Source organism: Panthera tigris, chromosome D1 (genome assembly GCF_018350195.1).
Source record: "Panthera tigris isolate Pti1 chromosome D1, P.tigris_Pti1_mat1.1, whole genome shotgun sequence".
NCBI lineage: Eukaryota > Metazoa > Chordata > Mammalia > Carnivora > Felidae > Panthera > Panthera tigris.
This window is the reverse complement of record NC_056669.1, coordinates 101,531,545-101,543,960: the sequence shown is the minus strand read 5'-3', so window position 1 is coordinate 101,543,960 and position 12,416 is coordinate 101,531,545. Positions and strand designations below refer to the sequence as shown.

Genomic DNA, 12,416 nt, shown 5'->3' with positions numbered 1-12,416 from the left:
TAAGGAGATTTGGGACCCTGGGCAAATCCTCTTTGGGCCTCAGTTTTCCCATCTGCAAAGGGAAGTCGTAGTGGTCAAACTCAAACATCTCTGCCAGGAGGCCAGGCCTCCTCTGATTTTACCAGATGAGCCCTACGACTATATTGGTTGGGGGAGGGGGGGGGGGGGACGCGGCTTCCGAGATCCCACGCTGCTGGGGTTTCGAATCAGCGCCGCCTCTCAGGGGAATCTAACACGAGCACTTGAACTTGATACTGCCACGTGCCAGTCTCTTCCAGGCGACCCCTATACTGCAGTCTGGGGTGTGAAATTTTTGGGCGCCGTGAACTCCTTTCAGAGCATCCAGTCCCCGACGTCAGGGGAGAGCGGTACAAGTCACCGTGACACCGACACCCAGGAGCCAACCAGGAGCCGGGCGGGTCACCTCTCTCCGCAACTCGAAATATTTTTCTTCTTGTACCCAGAGACTCCTTTCTACTCCACAGAAACTGCTCCTGTGCAAGACAGAGGGACAGACAGGCATACGCAATCTGTGGCAAGTCTAACAAGATAAAACTACGCAATTTCCCTCCAGAACTTAGTCCTCCACTGGAGAGATGTAATTTTTAAAGAAAGAGCCCCGAGCGCTCCCATCTTTTTGTCAGGTTCGCGCCGCGCTGCTTCCTCGCGGATCCCCTTCTCTCAGGTCCTCCAGGGCGGCCGACGCTCTATACGACACCCTCGTAGGCGGGCCGGACTCACGTCTCTCTAGCCAGCTCGTCCTCTCTATGGTCCGTGCACGGCTTCCGGTGGCGGGACGCGGGGCCGCGCACGCGGGAAAAGCTTCCCCAGCGTCCCCCCCAAGTCCCCCTTGTCCCCGCCCCCCCTCCCGCGTCCCCCAGCGCGCCCACCGCCCGCACCTGGGCCGTAGCGAGGCTGCATCTTGAGAAGGTGGGTGGTCTCCGGCCCTGTGTCCCCGGAGGGCGCGGGCCCCGCTCCCCCGCGGGACGCTCAAGATGGACCGTTCCGCGTTCGAATCCACGGGCAGCGGGCGAATCCATTTTAGGGGGAGGGGGAACCGTGGGTCCCGGGCCGTGGCGCGGTGGGACCGCTGGGAGAGAAACCTTGCGCTCGGAGCTGGGTCCGGGCGCGGGCCAAGTGCAAGCTCCGGGCAGGATCCGGGTTCTACTACTCGTTGCCATGGCTCCCGGCGGAGCGCCCGGAGCGGGTTGTGGCCCGGGTGTGAGTGCTCCTCCAGGCCGGGTTCTCCAGCCCCTGCGGGGCCTGACTCCTTGAGAAGTCTGCAGGGCCTGCCTGTGGGTTCCCAGGCAGAGGAGATCCTGAGACATCCCAGGCTCAGCCAGGGGTTGCCACCTGGCTCCGTCCATGGGTCGAGTGAGGTGTCGTCTTTGATGTTTCTCCGTCTCCCTCTTGAATTCAGATTCCCAGCCTGCTGAGTATCTGCACACTCAGCCGGGAGTCGGGGCCCAGCTCCCAGTGGAGGCCACCAGGGGCACATCAGTATGGCGGAAACACTGGAGTTCAACGACATCTATCAGGAGGTGAAAGGCTCCATGGTAAGAAGAGCTTGGGTTTTTAGTACAGGCCAACAGAGGGAAGGACAGTAGACTTTTTGTCCATTTGCAAGAGCTTGCTTTGCTGACGTTGCTACTTTGGAAAAGGAGTCCGAATATAACGTAGTCGGTGTTTTGCCAACAGAAAGCAGTGTGTATAGATCTTTCTCCACTTCCCTTATGTCCCTCCAAACCCACTGTAAAGTGAAAATACCCTTTGAGTCAAAAATACACTTAATACGTGTAACCTGATGAACATCCTAGGTTAGTCTAACCTACCTTACGCAGGGTTTCAGAATGTTTACATGGGCGTACAGCTGTGCAGAATCCTCAGACACAGAGCCTACCTTATAATAAAGTTTGAACACCCCACGTGGTTTATTGCATGCTGTCGTGAAAGTGAAACAATGGGTAGAGCACGGTCAGTCAGAGCGCGTGTGTTGGTTGTGGACGCTGGTGATCGTGGGGGCTGACTGGGGAGCCATGCCTCGCTGCCACTGCCCCGCATCATGAGAGAGTGTACCACATGCTGCTCGCTTGGGAGAAGACACAAATTCAAAATTCAGATAACGGTTTCTGTTGGACATGTATCATTTTCACACCGCCGTCAAGTTGAAAAATTGTTAAGCAGAGCCATCATAATTCAAAGACCGACTGTATAGGAATCCCAGGATCTGAGCTTGAGAGGGACCGCTTGTCCCGCTCAGTCCCGAGCGCTGAAACCGAGGACTCGCAAGGGTTTTGGATGCCGGCGTTTGGTGTTAGCATCCAGATTTCCTGGTTATTTGTCTCTTCTTTCTGACTCTCGCCCCTGCAGCTATTGGTCCCACATCTGTACCTGGCCAGCCCAGGATAGGTGTTGGGTGGGACTGTCTGAGCCTGGTACACCTGTGCGTTGTACCCTTCCATTTGGGCCTGTTTTTCCAACAGAATGATGGTCGGCTGAGGTTGAGCCGCCAGGGTATCATCTTCAAGAATAGTAAGACGGGCAAAGTGGACAACATCCAGGCTGGGGAGTTGACAGAAGGCATCTGGCGCCGTGTTGCCCTGGGCCACGGACTGAAACTGCTTACAAAGAACGGCCATGTCTACAAGTATGACGGCTTCCGAGAATCGGTGAGATGTTCTGTGGCCATAAACCCTTTTTACTATGCCGTCTTGTTTGTTTTTGATCTAGAAAGAGTTGGGGCTTCTCTGAGCAGGGCCTTCGAGGCCGTTAAGCAGTGTTCAGCTTTGGGTGTCTTGTGCTTTGACTCCAGAAGCTTTTCTACCGTTATAAATTTTTGGTGGTTTCTGCTCATTGCCTTTATCCAGATTCAGAGTCTTAGTGCTTTAGTTTGAGTTTTCTTTTTCCGTTTTGAACTGCTCGAGTCAAAGGTCTTACTCCGTTTTTTATTTTCTCTCTCGTTAAACAGTACTTCTATAAAGTCAGAGGGCACTGTGAGGCCTATAACCAGAAATGTTATTCATATACTTTCCTCCTCCCCTAGTCTGAGGGTCTGGTCCTCAGCAACAACTTCTTTCAACAGCCTGGGTTTCTGATAGAAAGGATACTGAAGCAGTTTCTCACAGATAATCCCAGCATGCTTAAGTTTGTGTTAAGGCCACCGGGGTTCACAGGGATTGCTCTCTCCCCTCTACCCACAGGAGTTTGAGAAACTCTCAGATTTCTTCAAAACTCACTATCGTCTTGAGCTTATGGAGAAGGACCTCTGTGTGAAGGGCTGGAACTGGGGAACGGTGAAGTTTGGTGGTGAGTCCTGGGAAGACTAAGGTTTGGAAGAGAAGGTCCGATGAAGGATGTCAGCCTTTACCTTGTTTTACTCCTTTCTGCTACTATTTATGGTTTCTTGTCAGTTTGTAATTAATCATATATTCAAAAAAATTTTTTTTAATGTTTGTTAATTATTTTGAGAGAGAGGCAAAGAGCGCGTGAGCAGGGGAGGGGCAGAGACAGAGGCAGAGAGAGAAAGAATCCCCATCAGGCTCCGTGCTGCCAGCACAGAGCCCGACTCAGGGCTTGAACTCACGAACCGTGAGATCATGACCTGAGCCAAAGTCAAGAGCTGGACGTTTAACCGACTGAGCCACTCAGGTGCCCCTATAGGTCATCATATATTTATCAAGGACGAAGGGGGTATGAGGCACTGTGCCTCGTCTTGGGGGGACAGTGTGAACAGAACAGCCCCAGGTCCTACCCTCAGGAGGTCAGCAGTCTGGTGGGAAGGCTGTTTCTGCACACCTTGAGGGAAGGAGCTTGTGGCTGATAAGCCCTTACCCCTCAGGGCAGCTGCTTTCCTTTGACATCGGCGACCAGCCCGTCTTCGAGATCCCCCTGAGCAACGTGTCCCAGTGTACCACAGGCAAGAATGAGGTGACACTAGAATTCCACCAGAACGACGACGCAGAGGTCTCTCTCATGGAGGTGCGCTTCTATGTGCCTCCCACCCAGGAGGATGGCGTGGACCCTGTTGAGGTGAGGCCTCCCCTCTTCGCCTTGGGAGCATATGGCGCTGAGCAGGCCCTGGCCGGCCTGGGAGCAGGTCGCCGCTGCCTGACTACCAGGGTGCACTTCTGCAGGCCTTTGCCCAAAACGTGCTGTCCAAGGCGGATGTGATCCAGGCCACTGGAGACGCCATCTGCATCTTCCGGGAGCTGCAGTGTCTGACTCCCCGAGGCCGTTATGACATTCGGATCTACCCCACCTTTCTGCACCTGCACGGCAAGACCTTCGACTACAAGATCCCCTATACCACTGTGCTGCGTCTCTTTCTGCTGCCCCACAAGGACCAGCGCCAGATGTTCTTTGTGGTAAGCAGAAGCCCCTGGGGGTGGATCGGCCTGGTTTGTGCCCGAGTCTTTAGTAGATGGATCTTGCCGGTGTTCGGTTCGTCAGCAGTTCTCGTGGTGCTAAACCTTGTCGGCTCTTCCTTACCAGATCAGCCTAGATCCCCCCATCAAGCAGGGCCAAACCCGTTACCACTTCCTGATCCTCCTCTTCTCCAAGGATGAGGACATCTCCTTGACTCTCAACATGAACGAGTGAGTGTGTCCCCGAACTCTTGTCCCCCGCTGTCCTGGCAGGAGACCGGCGTGCTGTTAGAAGGCAGCAGTGCTTGTGACCTCGCATTCCTCTGTTTGCAGGGAAGAGGTGGAGAAGCGCTTTGAGGGGCGGCTCACTAAGAACATGTCAGGATCCCTGTACGAGATGGTCAGCCGGGTCATGAAAGCCCTGGTCAACCGCAAGATTACAGTCCCAGGCAACTTCCAAGGGTGAGAGTGCTGGTCTGGGCTCTGGCCCGCCTCGGGGGCACCGTGCTGGGAACCTAATCTCTTGGAGGTCAGGTTGGGTCTGACCATGATGGGTGTCAGCTGTCTGCTTAGGGGTCAGCCTAGTGAGGTTTCCTCACGCGAGGGCCTGAGGATACTCATGTCGCTGCTGAGAGAGGTGCCTTTGGTTCTGTGCCACCTGCTGCTGAGGTAGGCACTGACTGGGCTCCCCACATCCTCCGCCAGGCACTCAGGAGCCCAGTGCATCACCTGCTCCTACAAGGCGAGCTCAGGACTGCTGTACCCCCTGGAGCGGGGCTTCATCTACGTCCACAAGCCCCCCGTGCACATCCGCTTCGATGAGATCTCCTTTGTCAACTTCGCCCGCGGCACCACCACCACTCGCTCCTTTGACTTTGAAATTGAGACCAAGCAGGGCACCCAGTACACCTTCAGTAGCATTGAGAGGTGAGGGCTTCCGCCAGTCACTTCCTAGGCATTCTGGGCCTGTGACTCTTCCCCAACTTTTCAAGCCTTGAGCAGAATTTTTCTTTTGCGTCCCTGGGATTTGGTCCTCCTTGGAGGAAAGCCTATCACTTTCTGTACTTAGATTGTTTCCCATATTAGGTGTCCGGTACTAGCCCTTCTTCTCCACTCCCCCTATGATGGAAATGCTATCTCTCCCTTTCCCGGAATGAGTTTTGTGCCCGGGAAGAGAGTAGCTAATGTTTATTGAGTGCTCACTGTGGGCTGAGCGTCTTACAAACATCTTCAGGCTGAGTCTTCATAACAACCCTGTGAAGTACGAAATTCAGACTAGTACAAAGATGAGAACGTCCCTTTCCCTGACGTTCTACCCCTGCCCTGGGCATATCTGGTGCCTAGGTACACACCCTTCCCCATTCTTTCTTTCCCAGATGCTTGAGACTGCAGGTTCCTTCGAAGACTAGTGTCTGACTCTCCCTCACCGCTGCCCCCAGGGGTCTGTGGGCTGTTAGGTTGGGCAGCGTGCTCGCCAGCTGCAGGCCCCACAGTCCGCCCTGGCCGACGGGTGTCAGACCAGCTCTAGGCCCCACGGTCTGCCCTGACCGACGGGTGTCAGACCAGCACATGGTGCACCCCTGCGTCAGCCCCTCCATCTAGTAACACGGTGCCTCTCCCCACACAGGGAGGAGTATGGGAAACTGTTTGATTTTGTCAACGCAAAAAAACTCAACATCAAGAACCGAGGATTAAAAGAGGTATCTGTGTGTGTGGAAAGGATGACCCTCTTCTCCTGTCGGGGGTGGGCAGGGATGGATTCTCCTGGCTTCTTCTTCACTCTCTCTTTTCTTCTTACCCTTATAGAAAAAAGAGGTGCGTGTGACCCTTCCCCCCTCCTGGTGCAGGTTTCCTCAGCATGACCTTAGAGCAGCCTCTGCAGCCCCTCAGGAGCCCCCAGCGGGGCCGGGAGTGGGAGGGGCTGGGACTAACCCAGTTGGCAGGAAGTCCTCGGGCATCGGCCCTGCATGTTGGCTGTGTGTGGACAGTCCGGCCCCAGGGTCTTCTGGGAGCTGGTCTTACTCACAGGCATGGGGGTGTGCTTTTGAGTGTACAGGGCTTCTGCACCAGGGTGAGCCGGCCCTCACTCCCCTCTCTTCTCTGGCTAGGGTATGAACCCAAGCTACGACGAGTATGCCGACTCTGATGAGGACCAGCATGATGCCTACTTGGAGCGGATGAAGGAGGAGGGCAAGATCCGGGAAGAGAATGCCAACGACAGCAGCGATGACTCAGGAGAAGAAACCGGTGGGCTAGCCTCGGCGGTGCTGGGGCTGGGGGGGTACCAGTGGGCTAGCCTCGGCGGTGCTGGGGCTGGGGGCGGTCAGACTCTTGCCTGGGGCCAGAGCTGGGTGTCTGGGTAGGGGCTGGGGTCTCCGTATGGGGTGATGCTGATGCATCCCGTGTTCTTCTTCAGATGAGTCATTCAACCCAGGTGAAGAGGAGGAAGACGTAGCAGAGGAGTGAGTTTTGGTTCCATTCACGGGGGTGAGGTGGAGGCCTGTAAGCTTGAGGGACCAGAAGATATCTGGACATTTCTCGTGTCCCAGCATTAGCTACTGACCCAGGGTGGGAACGTGACCTCCAATGAGGTAACACCCGGAAATGCTTTCAAAATCGTCCAGGGCTTTGCAAGTGCAAGGCACGTCGGAAAGCCAAAAAAGCAGTGGGGAGAAAATGGCACTGAGAGCCAGTGCTTGCCCACTCACTAGCTGGGAGTGTTGGGGTCGGTTGCTGAATCTGTGTATTTTATTTTATTTCTTAAAATGTTTTATTTATTTTTGAGAGAGAGGGCATGAGCAGGGGAGGGGCAGAGAGAGAGGGAGACACAGAATCTGAAGCAGGCTCCAGGCTCTGAGCTGTCAGCACAGAGCCCAACACCGGGCTTGAACTCATGAACTGTGAGATCATGACCCAAGCTGAAGTTGGAAGCTTAACCAACTGAGCCACCCAGGTGCTCCTCCTTGTGTATTTTAAAGAACCTAATTATATGGGTATGGATGGACTTGGACTGAAGTTAGTTTTCTGTTTCTTTTCTTTTTCTTTTAAAGTAATCTCTGCACCCAGTGTGGGGCTTGAACTCACAACCCTGAAATCAAGAATCGTATGCTCTCCCGACTGAGCCCACCGGGCGGCCCTAGATTTTATTTTATTATATTTACTTACAAAAAATTTTCCCTTTTCTATAATGATTGTCCCTTCATCACAAAAGACTCTAGGGTGGATTAAGACAAGTAGCTCAAAGGAGGTAGTGAAGAGGCCTTGGGGCATGTTCTGGGCAAGATGAGACCAAGTGTCTGTCCCCAAGAGTATGGGGGTGGAGGAGGTCGTGGGTTAGGCCTTGACCAAGGAGAGCAGCTGAAGCCTTTGTTACTTGGTGTCTCACTGGTTGACTGATGCCATGCTGGGTGTGAAGAGGCAGGGCCGGTGTGGGGAGGGGACCCAAAGCCACCTCAGTGGAGAGGAGGAAGCAGGGTGGAGACCAATGGTGGAGGCTGTCCTGTGGTCCCGCCTCCCCTTTTCTGGGCAGGGAGCTTTAGACTCATTTTCCTCTTGCCCTGAGGCTGTGGGGTGCTGTCCTCACTCCTGGGTCTAAGCCCCCCCTCCCCCCTGGCAGGTTTGACAGCAACGCCTCTGCCAGCTCCTCCAGTAATGAGGGTGACAGTGACCGGGACGAGAAGAAACGGAAGCAGCTTAAAAAGGCCAAGATGGCCAAGGACCGCAAGAGCCGCAAGAAGCCTGTGGAGGTACATGCTTGGGTTGGGAGGGTGTTGGGGAAGCCGTTCCCTTTGCCTTCCGTCCACCACCAGTGGGGCCTGTCAGGTGGGCCTGGGGCTGCTTTTTGTGGCCAATGAATATGGCCTTGAGGAGTATCTTCTTGGAAAGTTTTCTCTCTGGCCTTTGAGATAATTAGCTTCTGGGAGATCTGAATTAGGAGACTGGCTTCTTCTGTCCCAGCAGCCCCAGACAAGGGGCCCCTGGTGAGCTAGGCACTGGGTACTGGGGGGAGGAAAACAGGGTTCCTGTCATTGGGAGCCCTTAGTTTAGCTCTATGCCTATTTAGTCCTTCTCCCCGTTTTTCCTCCAAGTCGGTGTTGTCAGTAATTTCTTTCGGAGAACATGGGGGTGTCTGTGAGAAAAAGATGGTTGAAGGCATTTGGGTTCTTATGTAGGTGAAGAAGGGCAAAGACCCCAATGCCCCCAAGAGGCCAATGTCTGCCTACATGCTGTGGCTCAACGCCAGCCGAGAGAAGATCAAGTCAGACCATCCCGGCATCAGTATCACAGATCTTTCCAAGAAGGCAGGCGAGATCTGGAAGGGCATGTCCAAAGAGAAGAAAGAGGTGAGCGGTAGCAGAGATAGAGGGGGCAGGGATGGGCCTTTGGTGAAACTTTTCTGTATAGATTTTGCCTGTGTCAGGGAAGAGGCCTCATTCTTCTCTCTTCTCTCTCTCTTTTTTTTTTTTTTTCTTCGTGTGTGTGTGTGTGTGTGTGTGTGTGTGTGTGTGTGTGCGCGTGTGCGTGAGAGACAGGAGTGGGATCGCAAGGCTGAGGATGCCAGGAGGGAATATGAAAAAGCCATGAAAGAATATGAAGGGGGCCGGGGTGAGTCTTCTAAGAGGTGAGTGTTGGGAACAAAATGGCCCAGTGATTGCTTTTTCGACATCTATTTTTGCAGGTCTAGGTTGAGAATCAGGGTGCTGAAGATAATAGGTATGCTCTGACCGCAATAGGGCAGTGCTCCTCAAGTCTGGGTAGGCAATTACCCAAGTATGGGCAGTTTGCTAGGGAATTGCTGAAGTCACAGGATAAAGGGGGCCCTTTTCATGAGGGTCAGTTTTATTCAAAGGTATGGGGGAATTAACAAAAAATTACGATGGAACATCATTCACATGAACTTTTAAAGACAAAGCAAGAGATGCCAGATAAGTCTGTGAGTGCAACTGCTTCAGGCTCCGGCCTGTGATTTTTCTGGTTATTTGCTTAGGACGCCCTCCCTTGGGGCTCTTGGGGCTGACCTGGCTGGCTATTTGCGTTCATAGTGAGATAGCAGTGCAGCCGTGAGTGAGAAAAGTTCTGTTAAAAGTTAGGGTGGATTGGCTTTGGTGGGTGAGCCTGAAGGCCCAGACCCTTCTCCCTCTTGCTGTTATAGGGACAAGTCAAAGAAGAAGAAGAAAGTAAAGGTGAAGGTGGAAAAGAAATCAACACCCTCGAGGGGTTCATCATCCAAGTCGTCGTCAAGGCAGCTGAGTGAGAGCTTTAAGAGCAAAGAGTTTGTGTCCAGTGATGAGAGCTCTTCTGGAGAGAACAAGAGCAAAAAGAAGAGAAGGCGGAGCGAGGTGAGGCAGGAGTTTGGGATGAGGGGCCCCTGAGGGGTGGTTGGCTGGGGGCCAGGGGCTGTGGTAGGTCTGTGAGAGTAATGAGGGGGGAAGGGAGTGCAGATTGGAGGTCCGAAGGCCAGTGCTGCAGCTCAGGGAGAGGGAGTAGGGAATTAGGGGTCCTTCCATCACTGAAAAGTGGCTCCCTGGGAGGGCAACCAGGACGCAACGTTTCTCCTTAAGAGACCTTTGATTTTCAGGACTCTGAAGAGGAGGAGCTGGCCAGTACTCCCCCCAGCTCAGAAGACTCAGCATCAGGATCTGATGAGTAGAGCAGGGGGAAATTCTCTCTTCTGGAGGTTGCCCTGTCACACCTGCAGTCTCTCCACCCGTGTTTTGGTACCAGTTTCTCCTATGAAATGTAGTCCTTGGATTTTGTGCCATCTGGACAAGCTCTTCTGGTGGGATGTGCACTTCAACTGGGGCAGCAGGGGAGGCGTTTTCCCTCTACTGCTTTCCGAGGATGGCTCTTTATAATTTGGGGAGAGACTGGGTGGGGGGCAGGGCAGTGCAGGGTGAAACACTTGGCCTGCTCTCCCGACCTTAGGGATGTAGCCGCTGCTTCTCCTGTTCAAGTTGCTGCGGCAGGGGTCATGTGCGATCAGGCCTGTAGCTCCTAACTGGGGTCTATTTCTACTTTTATTTTGTATTTCTGGTCTGTGAAAATTCAACATTTAATAAAGGGAACTGACTTTGGAAACCATGTCCTTATGCCTCCTCTCTAGCCCTGTTGTATTGTCCCCATTGTTTTTGGTGGTGTTTACCGTGCTGTTGTGACTGGGCAGGGCTCTGCTGGCCAGCCGGGAAGCAAGTCTCCAGGTACATCCTGTTCTGTTCCCGGTTGGACAAGCATTGGTTTTCACTCTCTTCTGCCGGGATGGGCCACCTGAGAGTCTAGAAATGAGAGCTGATCTGATTAGGAAGTCACTTTCACAGTTCACTCCATTAGCCAAGCTGAGGGGAGGCAGCTTCTGGCGCAGTCCTCAATCACCTAGGAGTCAACGGTCTTCCAGGGCTTTAGATAATGGAATCAGGAGTGACTGACCCCTTGCAGCGGGGAGAATGGAAACCTGAGCCTGGAGAGTGGTGCGTGCGTGAGTGTGTGTGCGTGTGTGTGTGTTGAGGGGGGTGTGGGTAGGGGTGCAGGAAAGCTGTGCAGTATGTGTGAAGCTTTTGTTCTTATGGGAGGCAAGGGGTATACCAGATTTTGAGGTCGAGAGGAACTTCCATCCGCGAAGGGGGCAAATCAGAAGATAAACGAGGACCCGCTAGGAAAATAGAGCTTGCAGTCGTCCTCACCGCGGCTCTACCTCCGAACTGATACACGTGGAGCGGCCACGTTGGTACGTTCTCAGGTGTTTGCCACAGGAAGCCTCTCCAGTCCGCCAACGGTTCCCTTCTGTCTCGCCGTGACTCTATGGTGCTGCAATCAGTGCCGGCCGCCGGGCCCCAGTGGTTCGTCCCCAGGCAGCCTCTCTAGGCAGCCGTCTCGGTTGCATTTTGCCTGAGTGTTCCTAGCAGCCTAGTTGCGTCAGTTTCTCCGGGGTCTGAGCCTGGGGCAGGCCCCTTATTTGCAAGACTCATAAATAATTGGGTACCGGGGCTGCGCCTATTTGCATACGGCCCGGTGCTTACGGCCCGGTGCTTTCTGCCCGGGCTTCCCACTCCCGGTTTCCACCGGCTCATGGATATTCATGAGGCGCTCTGGGGGCGTGGGCCTGGGCGGAGCTAGGGGCGGGGCCCCGCCGGGGCTCGCTCTGGCTTGGTCCCGCGGTGACGGCGGCAGCGGCGGCGGCGGCGGGGACTGGCGTCGGGGCGCCGAGCCCGAGCCGAGCGGAGCCGGATCCCGGGGGAGCGCGTGAGTGCGCGGGGGCGGGCAGGAGGGCGAAGGAGGGGGCGGGGTCCGGGATAGGGGCGGGGGAGAGGCATGGAAGGAGTGGGCGCTTTCCTGCCGGGACCTCGGGTTTGAGGTAAAGGGGGGGGGTCATCAGGAAAGTTTGCAGGGGCCGGGGGTGCAGGGGAAGCGGGGGTCACTGGGGAGCTGGCGCGTGTGCGCGGGGGCGGAGGGTGCACGGTCTGGAGCTCGTGCTGCCCGAGCTAGAAGAAAGGGGGGAGGGGGCGAGGGCTTGAGGCGGGGCCGGGGGCGGGCGGAGCTGCTGGAGGGACCCCCGCCTCTCCCTCCCCGGGCCTGTGCTCGCCCCCTCTCCCGGCTCCCTCGGCACGCCCCCAGCCACCCCATTCCGCCCCCACCCGGTCCGCGTCCCCAGTCCCTCGTCTGTTCGCCGGCTGCTTCATATCCAGCGCACAGGTCCTCCGCTTCTGCCGCCGCCGCCCCCTCCTTCTTCTCCTCCTCCTCCTCCACCCGCTTCTCCTCCTCTTCGGCTGCCGGCGTCCCCTCTGTGTCCAGAGCTCCCCACTGGGCCCCTCCAGACGGCCCCTCGCCCCGGGCTGTTCCGTCTTCTCGTTGGCCCTCCCTCCTCCAGCAGTTTACGTGCTGTCCCTGTCGACCTCTCTGTCCCGGATCCGGCCGGAGATCCCAGGGTCTTTAGAGGCGACCCCGCTTGCGCCGGTGGCTGTCTGGGCCCTTGTCATCCGGCTGGAGCTGCCCAGCCTCTCTCTCTAACCCCTCTGGCGGCCTTTGCTCCTGGGGGTCAGCTAGTATCCCCTGACTGCT

General features: G+C 55.4%; 1 protein-coding gene across 2 annotated transcripts; it reads left to right on the top strand.

The window, feature by feature from the left end:
- The first annotated feature begins 833 nt into the window (after positions 1-833).
- On the top strand, positions 834-10,445 carry SSRP1 (structure specific recognition protein 1). Of its 2 annotated transcripts, XM_007092616.2 has the most exons (17): positions 834-930; positions 1,421-1,556; positions 2,484-2,669; positions 3,201-3,306; positions 3,839-4,029; positions 4,134-4,364; positions 4,492-4,595; positions 4,698-4,826; positions 5,070-5,291; positions 5,992-6,064; positions 6,473-6,611; positions 6,781-6,826; positions 7,981-8,110; positions 8,537-8,707; positions 8,897-8,985; positions 9,517-9,703; positions 9,943-10,445. In XM_007092616.2, the coding sequence occupies exons 2-17, from the start codon at positions 1,503-1,505 to the stop codon at positions 10,012-10,014; spliced, it is 2,130 nt and encodes a 709-aa protein (XP_007092678.1). In that variant the 5' UTR covers positions 834-930; positions 1,421-1,502; the 3' UTR covers positions 10,015-10,445. The 2 variants fall into 2 exon arrangements, with proteins under 2 accessions (XP_007092678.1, XP_042814965.1); XM_042959031.1 differs by lacking the exon at positions 834-930 and having other exon boundaries at positions 1,110-1,556.
- Positions 10,446-12,416: the final 1,971 nt, after the last annotated feature.

Excerpts from the sequence above, each read along its gene's own strand:
- SSRP1 (XM_007092616.2), top strand. The coding sequence starts at position 1,503 with ATGGCGGAAACACTGGAGTTCAACGACATCTATCAGGAGGTGAAAGGC. Across the intron at positions 1,557-2,483 it reads AGGAGGTGAAAGGCTCCATG|AATGATGGTCGGCTGAGGTT; the intron begins GTAAGAAGAGCT and ends TTTTTCCAACAG. Across the intron at positions 8,111-8,536 it reads GCCGCAAGAAGCCTGTGGAG|GTGAAGAAGGGCAAAGACCC; the intron begins GTACATGCTTGG and ends GTTCTTATGTAG.